Raw genomic sequence first — 16762 nt, 5'->3', positions numbered from 1 at the left:
TGACATTATTATTATTATTTTATGAAGGGGACAAAAGGATAACATATGGATTAAATTCCAAACTCCTAAACAATATTGAGTGTATAATTCTGGTCCAACTAGCCGATTAAATTATGGTTAGGACTCAGGAGTCTACTTTATTTGCAAAGTCTTGTGAGAGGGAGATTTTGCTACTTCAACCTACACACACTTCCCCTTCCTTTATATTTTTATCTTTGTTATATTTTTTGTTTAAATTTTTTGTAAGTCCTCTTTCTTTGGATAGGCATTATGCTCTTAGGACTTTTGAGGGGAGCGGGGGGTGGGGGGAAGGCATAATGCAATAGTTTCTTTTTTTGAGTTTATTTTGCTCTTTACGTCTTAAGACTTTTATTTGGCTTGATTTGACTTTTTGAGGCTTGCATTTTCTTTTTATCACTCTTGATGACCCTCTTTTGGATGATCTTTGGCAAGTTAACCATAAGTTAGGGGAATTTTTTCAATAATGGATGAGATGGAAAGTGAAAATTGTTTAATGGAAAATGCTAGGTATGGGAGGGATTGTTCATGCTACCCAACCTGATTCCCTAGTAATACCCATTGGTCTAGCTTAATGGCACACTTATCCAATAGTAATTATGTCGTAGTGGTTAGAAGCAGTAACATGGTAACATCCTTACCAACTTAAAAGTGATAAAAAAAAATCCGTTTAATGGTGACATGTATACAACAAGATGAAACCTTAGCGTTAGTTTAGATGAGGAGGTTAAGCATTGAAATCACATTGACTAATCAAAGTAACATGAAATATCGTCTAACACATCTAAGATCAGGGGCGTGGGGAAATGACACACCACTGTGAATGACTTATAAGCATAGGAATGTAACTGATGAGTGGAGACGCATGGGGAAACATTTCCCAATGTGGGGACGTGTTTCCCCAAAATGGGTGCTTATGGGCGCCCTCCTATCAAAAGGGCATTAGCGTACCCCTTGAATTTTGCCCCGAAAACAATAATTTATGATTGAGGAAGCCTTATATTCAACCATAGGGCCATACTAATGCTATGTAATTAATGGTAAAATTGACACTCCCTTATCTTTCATTTTCATCCTTTTATCTAAATTATTAACCATTAATTGTTTTAGGATGTTTAAGAGTGGTTTTTGTGAAAATTTCAAAATTTGGAATCCTACTGCAACAACTGATTAAGTTTGTTCTATTTGTTAAATGAACTGAACAAATTATTTACTGCATCCTACGGTAAATATCAAAACTAATACATTGCAGCCTTCAAAAATACAACACTGCAGAAGAAAAATAATGTTGGAAGAATAGATGCACACACACATAAATACACAATTATTTTTGGACCAATGTCCCTGGGAAAACCCAACTTGGGAAAACGGCGCAACAACTGAGGGTTTTATTATTATGCAGTAGTAAATTTGAGTACAAAACTATGGATCCTCAAATCTAGCAATCCATATACAGAAATGACTGACAAAAAGGCTAGTGAGAATAATTTCACTCCCACTGCTGGTCGGACACTGACCTTGGCTCAAGATGAGTTGCTCTCTGCTGCCTCTGCGCAGCCGCTACTTCAACCTACGCAGTGCTGCGTTCTAGCGTCTCTCTCGCTAACTGACTAGCTGCTGTCTGGAAGATTGATTCTCCTAGCATCTGGGCTCCCACCCTGGCTTCTAGCACTGAATCACTGCTTCTCCCCAACAAAATATGGGTTGCCCTCTGAAGCATTGCGCTACATCTTTGTGGCATCCATTGCCTCTCTACTATGCACTCACCGGACTGGAAAATCTCCCTCTGGCCTTACTATCCCCGCCCCTCTCTCACTGCTTCGATCTTACCGAATCACCTCTGACAACTGAATGCTACTACTCTAGAGATCGATTTGCCAACAAAATTGAATTTCTGGTGTTTCCAAGTGTGTTCTCCAACCTCCATCGAATTTCTTCTTATAATCTCTCGTTGAGACATCAATGGCCAAGATTAAAACATTATCGATGGCTAAGATTAACTAGAATTTGATCCATGTGTTCTTCTAGAAGATTCTCACAATGACTTAAGAACCATTAAAGAAAGATTAATTATTTTAATTAAGTAGTCTCTAGGTGGAATTTTCAGAAATGATTTCTGTATTTTGGAGAATACATTTATTCTAGCCTCTTCACCAAATTTCGTGGCTAGAACACATCCGATGCTACAAAAACTAACAGTTTTTACCTCATTGAATTTTGATATGGACATGGACATGCTATATCAGTCAATGCCCCGATTTTTTACCCCTCATAAACCATAAGGTTTTAGAGGAGGTTCCGTTAGACTAGAGTCAAGGGCTAATTTTCTAGGTGAAGAGTGGGAACCAGGATACATTCAAGAGTGGTCAATCATCTGGTTTGCCCTGTGAATAATATTAATATGCCCATAACATTAAATGAAAGCACATGATTGCTAAAATGGTCAGAGTACTTGCTGATAGATGACCCACCTTCCCTCAAGAATAGTGCTAGCTGGGCGAGATCACTGACTGTAGGAATATGTGGATAACTATGGCATAATGCTACTTGAAGACTACAATAGGGTTGTTGACTGGCTGATTGTCAAATGAAGAAAATAATTTTCTCCTATGGGGTTAGCCACTTTTGGTGGCTAACATTTGGCCCCAACTAGGGGATGTGCTCACCGTAGAGCGCATGATCCATATGCTTGAACAAAGAGTGCATGACCTTTTCCTCTCCTCCCCCTTTTCCTTCCAAGACCACCTAGTCAAGCCCTTGTAGTCCACAGCATTCTCAGTATGACAGCATCAAACAATGTATTGGTGCCTTCTCAATTATTGATGTGGTGACAATTATTCTATCATCTTCACTCTCGACTTCCTCCTGTTTTATAGACATGTAGCAAATCTACCTTTGATTATTTTTTTCTTTCTTTGATGTATTACTTATCTATCTTATGTCTTTTCTTTGTTTCATGCTTCTGGAGTAGTGTTATGCACACTTATGACTCAGTGTCACTGATTGTACTTCTTGGTCTGATTGACCTACTCTTTTTGTTCATCTGTTGGATATAAAATTATTTTATCTTGAAAGTTATTCTTGGGGAATATATTTGGAGTTATGAAGTTAAACACAATAACTTAAATCTTTGTAATGGTATGTATGCTTCAGGAAAGTCTTTCTGCAACATTTGGAAATGGAGTGTCGACTTCATGTGTTGTGAATATTGGTGCTCAAGTTGCATCTGTTTTGTGTATTGAGGCAAGTTGAAATCTTTTATTTTCACTTCTACGTGTAGGGGCAATATTTCACATTTAAATTTAATACTGATTCTCTGATGTGAGACTAAGTTAAATGCAATCCCACAAATTGAATCTAGTAAGTTGAATCCCAGTTAGAAAAATTTATAACTATCAAGAGTTTTCAAATAAAGTTCAAATACTGATTGTATTTTATTTCTTCCTTTGTTCATAATACAAAGTAATCACGTTCCTCACACATGTGATCATGTTGATATACAGGATGGAGTCGCTGTGCCAGCAACAGGTGTGACTCTCCCATTTGGCGGAGAGGTAAATTATTACCATACATATTTGATGGTTGTTATTAGAAAACTATAATCAGAACCTTTTATATTAGAAGAAAAATATCTGATCTGTGACATTGAAATATTTATAAAATGGCATTTCTTTTTGTGAATACAGTTGTTTGTGAAAGAAATAAGAGTCATCACTTTCCTAGTTATTGTAGATGAACATATCCATTTGCTGCACTTCATATTGGTATTATGTTTTTCATGAGAATTTATCTGATGAAGGTGTTGGGATTATCCTGTTTTAACTGTCTTAATGCTTTCTTCAATCCCCTCTGATGTGATCATAAGCAACAATCTCAAGAATCAATGCAGTGAATCATGCTTGTTTGTAACTGTTTACTTAGAGGGGATTGCACTAAATTTTGAATTTTCATGTGCAACTGCCAACACCTAATATGTCATACAAGATTGTATCATAGGTACTATGTTTATCAAATATTATTTTGTGTTTCATTCTTTCTGTGAAGATTGTAGATGGGTGTTGTGCTCCTCCCCGTCCCTTCAACTCATTCCCTATCTTGTCAACTCCTCCACTAGTGCTTTGAATTCTCTCTTCGGCTCACTCTAGCAAGTTTGTCTGTACTAGCAGCATTTCGTAAGCCCATTACAATGGTCCATTAGTTTGCTTTGGCTCCCATTGGTCATCCTTGAGCGGGCGTTGGTGCCAAGAAAGTGACAAATTAGATCCAGCCATGACAGGTCAGCTCCAAGGGGGACGACTCTAGTGAGGCAGATAAGTGTTATGAATATATAAAAATAATAAAACTAATGTAAACAATAATAATCATCATAAGTTAACTAAATAATCATTAGTAATGAAAAGGCATGTCTTAAAGACATGACCATTCATGAAGAGGCACCTTCCTAGGGTATATAAGCATGCCCTCACCCTAGTTTGTAATCTTCTCATCAATTCTTTTATATAATATTCAATATACATTACTTGTCCTCCAATGGATGTCTTTGTCGTCAAAGTATTCTGAAGATTATCGCTGTGTATAGGAACTTTGTTTGTTACATTGGTATCAGAGCTCTTCGATCCTCTGGCTACTCGAACTTTGCAGAGAATCAGTCTGATCTGGCCTTTGGCCATCGAAATTTGTCAACCTTGTTGTCATCGTGACTCGAGCGTTTCACTATACAAATTTTGGAGTTTCTCCATCTTGTCGTTAGCCTTTGATCACTTAAAAAAAAAATCCTGCTACTGATATATATATATATTAGAAAAAGAGAAAAAAATCACATATAATAATAATAAAATATTAAAAAAAGTGAAGTTTATAGATATGTTTGAGAAAAAAATTATTAAAAAAAATACCTGCCACTGATTTATATATATATATATATATTAGAAAAAGAGAAAAAATCACATATAATAATAATAATAAAATATTTAAAAAAGTCAAGTTTATAGATAAGTTTGAGAAAAAAATTATTAAAAAACTAAATAAAAGAGAAGAAAAAAGAGTATCAAAAATAAATAAGTCAAAATACATATATATTAACTACAATCGCCAATTACTTGCCATATGACTAGTGACTGTCGGACCAGTTGTAGCACCGCCGATTTTTTGTGCATCCCCGTCTCACCTTGCTATCGCAATGACCCTTGCCGCCTCTCCCTTCAACACCACAACACTCAATTGCATAGACCCTATCATGGCACGCAGATTGTCGTCGTCATCGACTCAGTGACTTTCGTGTTGCTGTCATGTTGCAAATTGAAGGCCTTGCTCATAGCCGTCGTTCCTGCCATACACATCAACATTTGCCAACTTCCATCGCCTTCATGTTCGCCAACAGCTGCACAACTTCCACTGCCGTAATTGCCACCGAATGGGCAACAATAACCACCGATCGGTTCCACTACCGTTTGATTGCAAGCAACCGAGTGTTCGTCGTATACTTGGTCCGCCGTTGTTCCCCTTGCCCACAAAAACAATATTGTGAAGTCAACATTTGCCAGGTCACCACCACCAACACTGCTTTCGTTCCATCTCATTTCGACCCTGCTCTGTACTTGCATCCATATAAATTAATTATAGTGGTTGGCTGAAAAATTTGTCACCACTATCCATTCATACAATCAAACGATGTAGATGCTGCAGTCAAACCATATCTCAACATTGGCGTTTCAGAATTAAAACCATAAAAAATATATAATTATATTGTTTATTATAATTATGTAATAAAGAAGATGAATTTATATCGAAGAAATAAAAAAAAACAAAACGATAGTATTTAATAACTAAGTTACAAAAGGTTATAATAGGCCATATTAAAAGGGCTAAGATTAAAACAAAAGTACTAAGAGTCATTTAATATAAGGTTTATTTGACTCATTATTATTAAAAAAAATCTATTAAGTATAACAAGTGTATTTGGAAACTTAAAAAAAATAGAACGGGAAATTAAAATTAAAAAGAAGTTATTTAAAAATTTTATATATAAAGGGGTTATCTTTAAAAACCCTAAGCTCATCGCGACAAACACAAAATGGAGTCTAATTCGAAAATAAAGGAAGAAAGATTTTCGTATAAAGGTTTTTCGATCATGGATTACAGAATAATTGCATTAAAAGGGAGCATCTAAGGGGAAAAAGTTAAGCAACAATGAAAATTAAATTAACGTTAATTTGGCGAATCAACTATTAATCTCAGATGCCCATGTAGGCGAAACAAAAGACATTTTTGGTAAAAAATATGAAATTAATGGTTTAGAAGTGACAATAGATCATTATGAGTACATATCTCAATTTTGTGTTATAAACATGTATGACGGAGAAGTTGATATAATTCTTGGCTAACCTTGGTTTAAAGAATTGGGTATGATCATGTTGAACATACTGATTTTTTTTTTTTGACGTTTTCTTATAAGGGAAGGATGATCACATTCCAAGACATGACAATGAAGTCGAAATCGATAATGCCTTATTCAGAAGACTTTAAAGATATTATGAAGTTAATACCTCAAAATAATCAAAGCACAATACTGGAGAAGCAAAAAGAGCTTGAGGAGGTCATATCTAAGAAAACCAAAGAGAATTCTTGTTTAAAAGATCATATCCAGAAACTATTTGCACAAGTCAAAAAGTGTAAAACTAAGAAGCACAAGTTAGAACAAGAAAATGAATATTCCAACAAGAAGCTCAACAAAAGTTTATTTAAGAAAGAAGAGGAAAATTTACGCTTAAAGAACCTTAATAAAAAACTATGAGGTAATTCCACAATGCGAATTGTGATTTTGCATTAAGATTGCTCATGGCTATATACATGGAGGAAGAGACTTTTGGGCTTCACCTCCCAGTCTCTTCATATTCCTAATCTCATTTACATTATTTACATAAATTTCCTAATCCCAAAGATTAGGTGTCAACATTGTCCCCATTAATCTGAAGGGATGTTGGTGAGTCCAAGCATCATTTTGAATCTTTCAAACTTTTCTCTTCTAAGCACTTTGGTGAAGATGTCTTGTTAAAATTGGCAATGAGGGCAAAACTCCATGTGGGTCATCTTATTTATGGCAGCGGATATTTTTCTTGGATCCCTCTCATCGAGAGGTGTAGGATTGATCTAAAGATCATCCGATTCTGATAAGTATTTATGAAGATATGAATTTATTTTGATTATGGACAAATTGTGAAGTCTTGCCAGCAACTTATGTAGGCTTGGAAGCCCAACAGTCATGTCTATTAAAGCCGCAAAAGCCGGAATTGTCGGAAAAGTCGAAATTACCGGAAAAGCCAGAACTGTCGGAAAAGTCGGAACTGCCGGAAAAGCCGAAACTGCTGGAAAAGACGGAACTTCCTTAAAAGCTGAAAAAGCCCGAAAAGCCGGAAAAGTCGGAACTGCCAGAAAAGCCGGAAAAGTCTGAACTGCCAGAAAAGCTGGAAAAGCTGGAACTGTCAGCACTGTCGGGAACAACTGAAGCTGCCAGGAACAACCGGAACTGCCATGAACAACCAGAACTGCCGAGAATAGCTGGAACTGCCAGTAACTGCCGAAACAGCCGGAGCATCTGTCTCCGAAGGAGAGCAGCATGCAAGGGAGAACTAACTAACATTGGGAAGGTTGTATGGTACCTAGCAGCAAATACACCAACCATGCAATGTACAACTAGCATGCAAGGGACAACTAGCATGCAACAACAAGCATGCTAAGGACAACAAGCATGCTATGGACAACAAGCAAGCAAGGTGCAGCCAACACATAGGTCAGGATGGCAACATGGTGCAACAATGGCACAATGTAGTACAATGATGGGTACAATCATGTTTAATGAAGCGTGATGAGATGCAGCATAGTGATGATGGGTGCAACATGGTGCAGTGCGGTGAGGTGCAACATGATGATGAAATGCAACACAACGATAGGTGAAGGAGTCACCTTGGAGAATTAGTTGAAGCAACATGTCTTCAACTGATCTCATGTATCATCGTCTTAGAGATGATCTATGCTCTTATCTAGATAAGTCAAAGTGTTGACTTTTGTTGTAAATATACTATCTCTCTCTCTCTCTGCTGAACTATTGAAGAACATATAAGAAGAATTGATCAAGGGTTTCCCCACATTAGGGTTTGTCCCTGGCTAGCACCACATCTTGTGTCCTTTTGTCTTTGCTTGTCTTCTGCGATTTATATTTATGTTCTATCTGCAGTTTACTTTAATGCTGATGTGATTGCTAATCTGGAAAAGATATTGAGCTAACTGTGAAAATTGAAATAAATTGCTCTAGCATAGAACATACCTAAAATTAACATGTCTGCAATCTACTCATTTGTGGAACAATGGCGTAGATGGATTGTCTTGCCCTCAACATGATATCGAATCAGATGGTATTTTGTATTGATCTGTTTCGTTTGATCATGGAACTTTGGGTTCTTGGCCAACTTTATTGCAGGAGTGTTGTCAATCATGAGTGGAGTTGAATGCACTTGTTTCACTCGCAAACCTTGCAGAATTTTTCTGAGCTATAGAATTTCCTTTGTTGCTTTAGCTGCTATCGCATATTCTTTATCAGTTGTGGAATCTGCTGGAATTGATTGTTTGCGTGGTCTCTAGGAGACAGCGCCTAATCCAAGACTCATAGCATAACCCGAAGTAGATACCCCAATTTCTTTGTCTCCATCGAAGTTTGAATCAGAGTATCCAATCAAGCTAAAGTGGCCCATCTGTGTATACTTGAGTCCAAAGTCTTGAGTTCCCTTCAAGTACTTCAGAACTATTGTTGCAGCAGATCAATGTCCCGCACAAGGCTTTTGCATAAACTTGGAGAGGATTCCAACAACAAATGAAATGTCTGGTCTGGTAGTAGTTAAGGTAGTCTATACTTTGTTGCATCCTCAAATTCTTTTCCTTCAATGGATGTGAGCTTCTAGTTCTATTCCATTGGAGTACTCAAAGGATTGCACTTAGCCATGCCAATCTTGATCAACAAATCTCCAATGTACTTCTAAGAAAACCCTTTTGTAAATTTCTCTTATTGAAGCTTCTATTGATCATTGCAAACCCTAGACCCTTGACAAGAATATCCTCCAAGCGCAAGTCAAGTCCTTCCTCCTTCCTGCACTTCGTTCCCCGACATTTTGTCCTTTTTACAACTGTTGATAGTCCTTGTTGCACTTGCTCTACAAGAGACACTTATCCTTGATCTTTAGTGAGATCCTTTACTTTTGATGATCCCTTCCTTTCTCTTGACCAACCGAGCTCCTTCTTCAAGGTGTAGTTGCAGACTTGATATGACTGTCCTGCAGTCTAAATTCTCATACGTGTGGGAGGTTTCCTTGAGTATTGGTTCCTTTCTTCTTCGATTGAGAGTCTCTTCTTTGCTCTAGTGGGAGGCTTTATAGGCCTAAGTTTCAAGCCCAAACAATGAGAAGTATGAGACTGTTATGTTGCTGCTATTTTGACCACAGAGATGCATCCTTTTCTCGCACGTGTGACTGCGTTTTACCCTAGAAACAATCCTCCAACCTTCGGTGATGACTTCTCCTTCTTGGCTGCACTATAGGCCTTATACTTGTCCTTTTTCATCCTTTTCTTTGTCTTCCTTGTTCGCTGATTTCAGAGGTGGATTGCTTGTCGTTTGAGGAAGTGGACAACCACTATATATAGAGGATTGTCCCTCCTTTAGGCCAACTTGAGTTTCCCTCATCATTTTTGCTCCTTTGGTGATGTCGTTGCATGGCGACGACTTGTCTTTGCTTGGAGGGATATTTTTTGACTCTTATACAATATGTACATGGTGTAACATGCCCTTAAGGTCTTCAACATTTTCTTCTAAGTCTTTGACTCACCTGTAGCACTTTAGCTTGTGCTAGACATATTTCAATGAGCAGGAAACTCATTGATAAATATAACAAAAATAATATTTTTTTTCTTGAATAAATACAAATATCAAGAGTACATTTATGAAGACCGAACCTAGTTACACTTTCTTCAACACCAACTTTATTTGTTCTTGTATCTCTGGTTCCAAACAATGTGTTAGTTGGGTTAGCCATTCTTGCCACTCTGCACGGTCACCCACAAGTAGCTTCCCTTCTTGATCGAAAGCAACCGTGGATTGTGTTGTATAAGATTGCTACCCTCCATGATTGCTACTCAAGATTTTGCGGTTCCAAGATCAATTCTTTTTATGACACTTTCGGCAATTTCGATTATGTCAGTTGTGGCTTCCTTTGGTATGACAACGCATGCTCCACACAATACTCCATCCCTACATATACCTAGTTTAAGGGGGGAATGGGGGCACTTGAAGGGGCACACTTCACACAAGGCTCGATACCTACGTATAACAACCTGTGCAAGGCTGAGTGCATTTTCTTTGGTCTGAGATTGTTTGAAGATGCCAACTAATGCCATTAATCCACTCTAAAAGAATTCTAGTAGAAGTATAAACGTTGAGCAACGAAGAGAAGGCTTGAAGGAAAGTCGAGGCACCTTGTATACCAAATGTCGAAGTCTATTTGAAGATTCAAAGGTTGGCATTGAGAATGAGGGTTCACAGATGACTGTCCAGAGATGGAATAATTTGATGGCTTATAAGATCGTTGTTCATAAAATTGAAACTTTTTGTGGTTGTTGAACTGGCACTAATTTCTCTAAATCTTGGAGGCAATAGATCAAGAATATTTGCTGCATGCAATCCCCCCCTTGCAAAAAAGTATCTGATGCGCTGTCTTATAATTTCAAAATAATCTTCATTCTCATAAAATGGCTCCATGATGCTTGATTTATCCCGAGGATCCCCAAATTCATTGCTTGTGAATGGAGATTCATCATAAGTGGATATTGCTTCTCCCTCTTCCATATATACACTTTGAGCATATTCCTTCACAGTTGGCCGACAACTAATTTCTACAGCTAGCATGTGCCTAGCACCTTTAAGTACTCATTGAGAATCTCCAAATTCTCTCATAGAAAATTCAGTAGCGGCTTACTTTGGTGTCACATTAACATCATCAACTTCATGTTTTTTGTATGTTAAACTTCATATTCTCGCCTAACTGGTCTGGACTGAGGCTAAACTTTTGCGATAGGCCTCGTAATATAGATTTGCAATAGATGTTGTATAAAGATATGCATTTCGGTCTCTTAAATTGACCTTCTTCTACCTCAACTTCATTAGGTGGAGAATGTAAGTTAAACATCACATCAATGTCATTGACAATACGTTTAGACTTTGCATTAACAAGGGACTGTAAAACTGATTCTAGTATATTCAATTTATTTTCATCTCTCCTTGCTTCTTTTGCAACACACTTCTCATAAGTTGCTTCAAGAGCATTCTTTCTCCTTTGAAGCAATAGCCACTTCATGTCCGTTAATTGTATTGTCCACAATGCCTTGTACATTTTCAATTTCGGATTTTCATCTTTGTCTGCATTGTATGTTGAATTCTATTCTTCATATCAAAGCAATTTAAGCCACTTTTCTTTTCGATACATAACAATAAATGGAACTTCTAACTTTTTATCATGAAACATTTGTAACACATAAAAAATTTCCTTCACAACTTCTTCCTTGTCTAGTTTCACTGTGTTGGAAGTCCATTGCCATTGGTACAACTAATGACCCAAAGGCTTGTTCATATATCCATTTTGCCTCAGGTACTGTATTCTTATTGTGTGGAATTGGACCTGATATGTCTTTGGATAATCCAAATTGTTTCGGCACATTGGTTTCACGAATTTGATCATCCTTTGCTTTCATGTACTTCTTTGCCAAAACACTTGGCTCAAACTCACCCTCCAGTCTCTTGAAACCTTCATCATCTACCCCTTATACACCATCCACGCCCTTTGCTCTTAAACCTTGCTTTCGATGGGAGAAAACCTTATCGACATCACCAAATATATCCTGAGCTTGTTGTAAAGTTGACGATGAAATCTTCGATTTAGATTCAATCTTATCTATAGCTTCTACATCTTCAGTTGTTGAATTTTCAATAGTTTCATCTTCTTTGACATTAAGGCTAGATTCTATTGTAGGTGCTGAATCCAGTGTTTTATTTTTCTCCAATGATTTTATAATTGTTTCTTTAATTTCTTGTAGCGATTCTAGAATCTCACGTAATTCTTTGAAATATGTGTCCATGTTTTAGGATGTGAGAATATAGTGGGACGAATAATCAATGGTTGAATGACCAGAGGGTCAAATAGCTCTGATACCACTGTAGTAAACAAACTCATCCTATTTGTACTTAAAATGTGTTTTACACAAACATATTGTAAAAATATATATTTATAGAATGATAGAATGAATAGAATTGTAGCATGTTACAAATGAGGGGCCCCATTATAAATACTAGGCGAGATGACCTTTTATATGAAGAGATGTGTCTTTTTGATAGGACACACCTTTACAACTTTTCACTAATTATTATTTATATTTATGATTGTTACAATCTCACTCTTGGTGAAGCCCAAACCAAGAAAATATCCATCGACCTTCGCATACCATGCACATGGAGCCTGCTTCAGCTCATAAGGGGCTTTCTTCAATCTGCACACATGAGACTTTCTCCCATTCACGTTAAACCCTTGAGGTTGCTCAGTATACACCTCCTCCATCACTTGATTGAGAAAAGTAATCTTCACATCCATATGATGTATCCTCCAACTCATCTCTAAAGTAATGGACACTGCTCTAATGAATGCATATTTGGCGACAAGTGCAAATGTCTCCTCATAATCCACTACCTCCTGCCAGGAGAATCCTCTCGCCATGAACCTCGCGTTGTACTTCTCGACAATTCCTTCAATTGCATGTTTGATCTTGTAGATCCATCAAGAAGTGACCACAGATTTTATCTTCGATCTCGGCACTATGTTCCACACATCATTATTCTTGATGGAACTATACTGCACCATTGCATCACATTAGACCTGCTCATTTGCAGCATCCTCAAAAGTAGAAGGCTCGACTCACTAATGCTACTTGACAAGGCCAAATAACTGAAAAATCTCGTTGGTGGTCTCCTCTGCCTAAAAGTGTTGCTATGAGCCTCCACATGCTCCTTAACATCCCTCAGGTTTTGCTAAGCCCATCTCAACCTCCTTCTGGTAGAGCTCGAAGGAACATCTCGCTCGTACTCTAGATCTACACGCTGTGTTCCTGCTGCTAGTGTTGTTGATCCATGCAACCTTAGGAGTCTCTTGCTCTTGACCGTCTACCCTTGTTGGTTCCGTATCATGAGACGTCCTAAAGGTTATGCCCTCATTCAATCTAACATCTCGATTAACAATAAATCTCCTTTGTCCTGGAATGTAGACTCAATAGGCCTTTTGAGACCTCGTTATAGCCCACAAATACGACCCTTGTTGACAAGGGCTCCAACTTAGTCTTTTTCTCTGTAGGAGTGTGAAGATAAATTGGACTATGAAAGATGCACATATGAATTACCTTAGGCTTCACTCCTGTGAACATCTCCTTAGGAGTCATATGCTCCAACAATATGTGAGGACTTCTATTTTGCAGATCGACGGTTGTATTGCAGGCCTCCGTCCACAAAAACCTAGGAAATTCCTAGTTGTCAAATGTTGTAGTCGGTGTCTCAATTATGGTCTTGTTTTTCCTCTCAGAAACCCCATTGTGCTGAGGGTTGTAAGGTACATTTTTGGTGGCATTGAAAGTGCTCTAGCCTTGAAAATTGGTGGAGAGGCTAAGGCACAAAGTTCTAAAAAACTCAGAAACTGTTTCCTGAAATTCCGCCTCGATTGTATTTCATTAAAAATATTAATGGGGTTCGTAAGTCTAAACTTAGGGAAATTAAAATATTAATGGGTATTAATCAAAATATGGGTGAGAATGATCTAGAAGGCAGATCAAGTCATGTTTTAATCTTAGCCATCGATTAGAGACTTAATCTCGGCTGTTGAAGACTCAACAGGAAAAGTATGAAATGGAGGCTTGGGGTTCATTTGGGAACACACACACACAGAGGGAATTGATCTAGAGTTCGATTTCTGGGGCTAGGAAGCTGAGAAATTTGAACTAAGTGATCATTCAGCAATAGAGGGGTATTGAGAATCTGGGAGGACGACTTTCCACAAAATACTGACAGAGAGGCGGAGAGAGCATGCAGAGAGGTAGCGCAGAAGTCGGGAGAGTTGACGTTGGGCCAGTCTGGGCCCACACAGTCTTGACACAAAGCAGAAAAGCTGCTTGTCACGCAAAATCCAAAATTGCCGGGAACAACCGAAACTGTTGGGATAGCTGACGCAGAGGGTAGAAGAGGTGACATAGGTTGACGCAGAGCCTACGCAGGGCCAACGCGGAAATAATCGGGGTTAGCCAGTCTTGTGCCAAATTAACCAGAATTCTGCCGGGTGAAGTGAGGTAAAACTCACTCAGATTTTCTGCCCAATATTTTCTCTGTAAAGGATTGCTAGATGAGCATCCTAGATTTGTATTCAGATATTTCTCCTGCATAATAATAATAAACCCTTAGAACTGCTACACTAGTTTTCCAGCATTGGGTTTTTCCGGGGACTATTGTGTCAAAAAATAAGTGTGTCCTATGTATATTGTTCTTTGCTCTGTTTTTTGTTTCATGAGATCAAACATTTAATTAGTGTAGGCTACAGAAGTAATTTGCTTTAGTATTCAAAAGAATAACTTGATGAATGTAATTTAAAAAATCAAGTAGGCGAACTAGATTCAAATTTGCTACAGTAGGTGTTCCTTCGAGTCTAGGAATTTTCACAGATTCCTAGTTGTAAATTGTTGTAGTCGGTGCCTCAATTATGGTCTTGTTTTTCCTCTCGGAAACCCCATTGTGCTGAGGGTTGTAAGGTATTGTGAGCTCGTTCTTGATCCTTGCTGGCCTACAAAAATCCCATAATTCATTGGAGGTATACTCGTCCCCATTATTTGATGTCAACACCTTAATCCTCTTCGCGTTCTTGTCCGCCACAAGAGCTTAAACTCCTGCAACTGATCAAAGACCTCACCCTGAGTATTCAAAAAGTAGTTCCAGGTCTTCCTGGAAAAATCATCAATGACCATTGCAAAGTACAATGACCTTGTGATCGACTCCACTGACATAGGACCACAAATGTCTAAATGCACCAAGTCCAACACACCTTGGGACTTGGTCTCACTGTGAGAAAACATTGCGTTTGCATGCTTTCTAAGCGCAGACCCCTTGCACAATCCTCTTTCCTCCACCTTGATCTTTAGAAAACATGTAACCATTTTTCGTAACATAGGAATAGCCCTGTAGTGTATGTGTCCCATCATCCGTTGCCAAGTCTTTCTCTAGACATGACTCTCATGTACGAGAGCCTTCACTGGTTGTCCTTTCAACAAATAGAGATTCTTCTTCATTCTCCCTATTACTCACCTCTTGCTGTGATTAGCTCGTTTCGGCCCAACAACAACACCTCCTGTGAAGTTGACCTCTAGTCCTCTATCCTCCATGGCTGAAACTGATAGGATATTCTTCTCCAAACTCATTAAAAACAAAACTTCATTCACCTCCATTATAGCTCCTGAGTGCATCTGAAACTCATTGCTACCAATGCCCGCTACTGCATGCTTGGTATTATCACCAAGCTCTGCATGTATCTGTCTAGGTTTCTTGGTCATGTTGGTGATAATGTCTCGAGATCTCGTCATGTGATGAGATGCCCCACTGTCCACAAACGAAACACCTCTGCTGATGGTTTTAGAAAGGCATAACACCAAGGCGAAGTTCCTCTCGAACTTCTTAGCCAACTCGTCCATCTTTGTAGTGGCCATTGGCTCTCTTTCCCTTGTGTTAGCCTCCTGCTGCAGTAGGTTAATCATCTTTCATGATCGACATTTTTACATGCCAAATATGTCGTACTATGCATGCTACAAAGCTCCATATTTGCTACAGATGGCCAAAGAAGTGTCGATAAGAGTGTGCTAGTCTAAGTGCCACTGCTGTGTTCCAATTTTGATAAGCAATCCATTTTTCGGTTTGAGGCAGTTTTTCAGTTGGAGGTACTCAGGCTGGAATTCACTAACCTCTCCCTTCTTCTCATCACCCCAAAGTTACTTACTAACATCCCCCAAGAGGTCAAGATCTGCTTGAGCCTCTCAGTTTCAGCATTTCCATGACATGTGCCTTGGTGAACATCTGCTTCACTCAAGGATTGCTCATTCAGTGTTTGTGAGCCTTCTTTTCCCCAAAATGGCCTAAGGTCTCATACCTTAGCGCCCTCTTTTCATCTCCATATTAACTATTAACTTTATTATATAACTCCCTGACAATTTTCCCCCTTCCCCTATTTTAATCATGTATATAAAACTCCCCTATGTAAATACCCCTCCCTGGCAATATAGCCATATTATTCACTAAGTGAGGGAAATCACAGTCCATCTGGGACTGTTTTTAGCCCATCCGTGTCCAGGGATTACTCTGACATCTGGTCAGAATAATAACCTCTTCCCTAAACCAAAAACCCCTAAAAACCTTCAAAAACCCATTTTTTGCACCTTTTTCCCTCGTTCTGTGCATAATACATCAACCCCGCATGTCAAAAACCCATATTTCACTCATATCCCTAAGTCCGATTGTAAATACATTAATGCACCCTTTATTAAACCCCATAACCCACTAAACCTAAGTCTAAAACCTGTCCCCCGCGCATATCAAATTTGGAATATTCCTGCGAATATTCCCACCCACTAACCC

The 16762-nt window shown here is 38.4% G+C and overlaps 1 protein-coding gene across 2 annotated transcripts in view; it reads left to right on the top strand.

Moving 5' to 3' along the window:
• ARP9 (actin-related protein 9) overlaps positions 1–16762 on the top strand; it is a 312878-nt gene that overhangs the window by 158284 nt on the left and 137832 nt on the right. For both annotated transcript variants that reach the window (XM_089438961.1, XM_089438960.1), the window contains exons 10-11: positions 3172–3261; positions 3522–3572. In XM_089438961.1, coding sequence (XP_089295087.1) covers positions 3172–3261; positions 3522–3572 — 141 coding nt within the window. The remainder of the gene's footprint in view (positions 1–3171; positions 3262–3521; positions 3573–16762) is intronic.

The sequence above is a fragment of the Pinus tabuliformis genome, chromosome 9, assembly GCF_031772625.1.
Source record: "Pinus tabuliformis cultivar Carrire ecotype Pingquan chromosome 9, CPIR1, whole genome shotgun sequence".
Taxonomy (NCBI): Eukaryota; Viridiplantae; Streptophyta; class Pinopsida; order Pinales; family Pinaceae; genus Pinus; species Pinus tabuliformis.
This window is presented reverse-complemented; position numbering and strand designations above follow the sequence as displayed.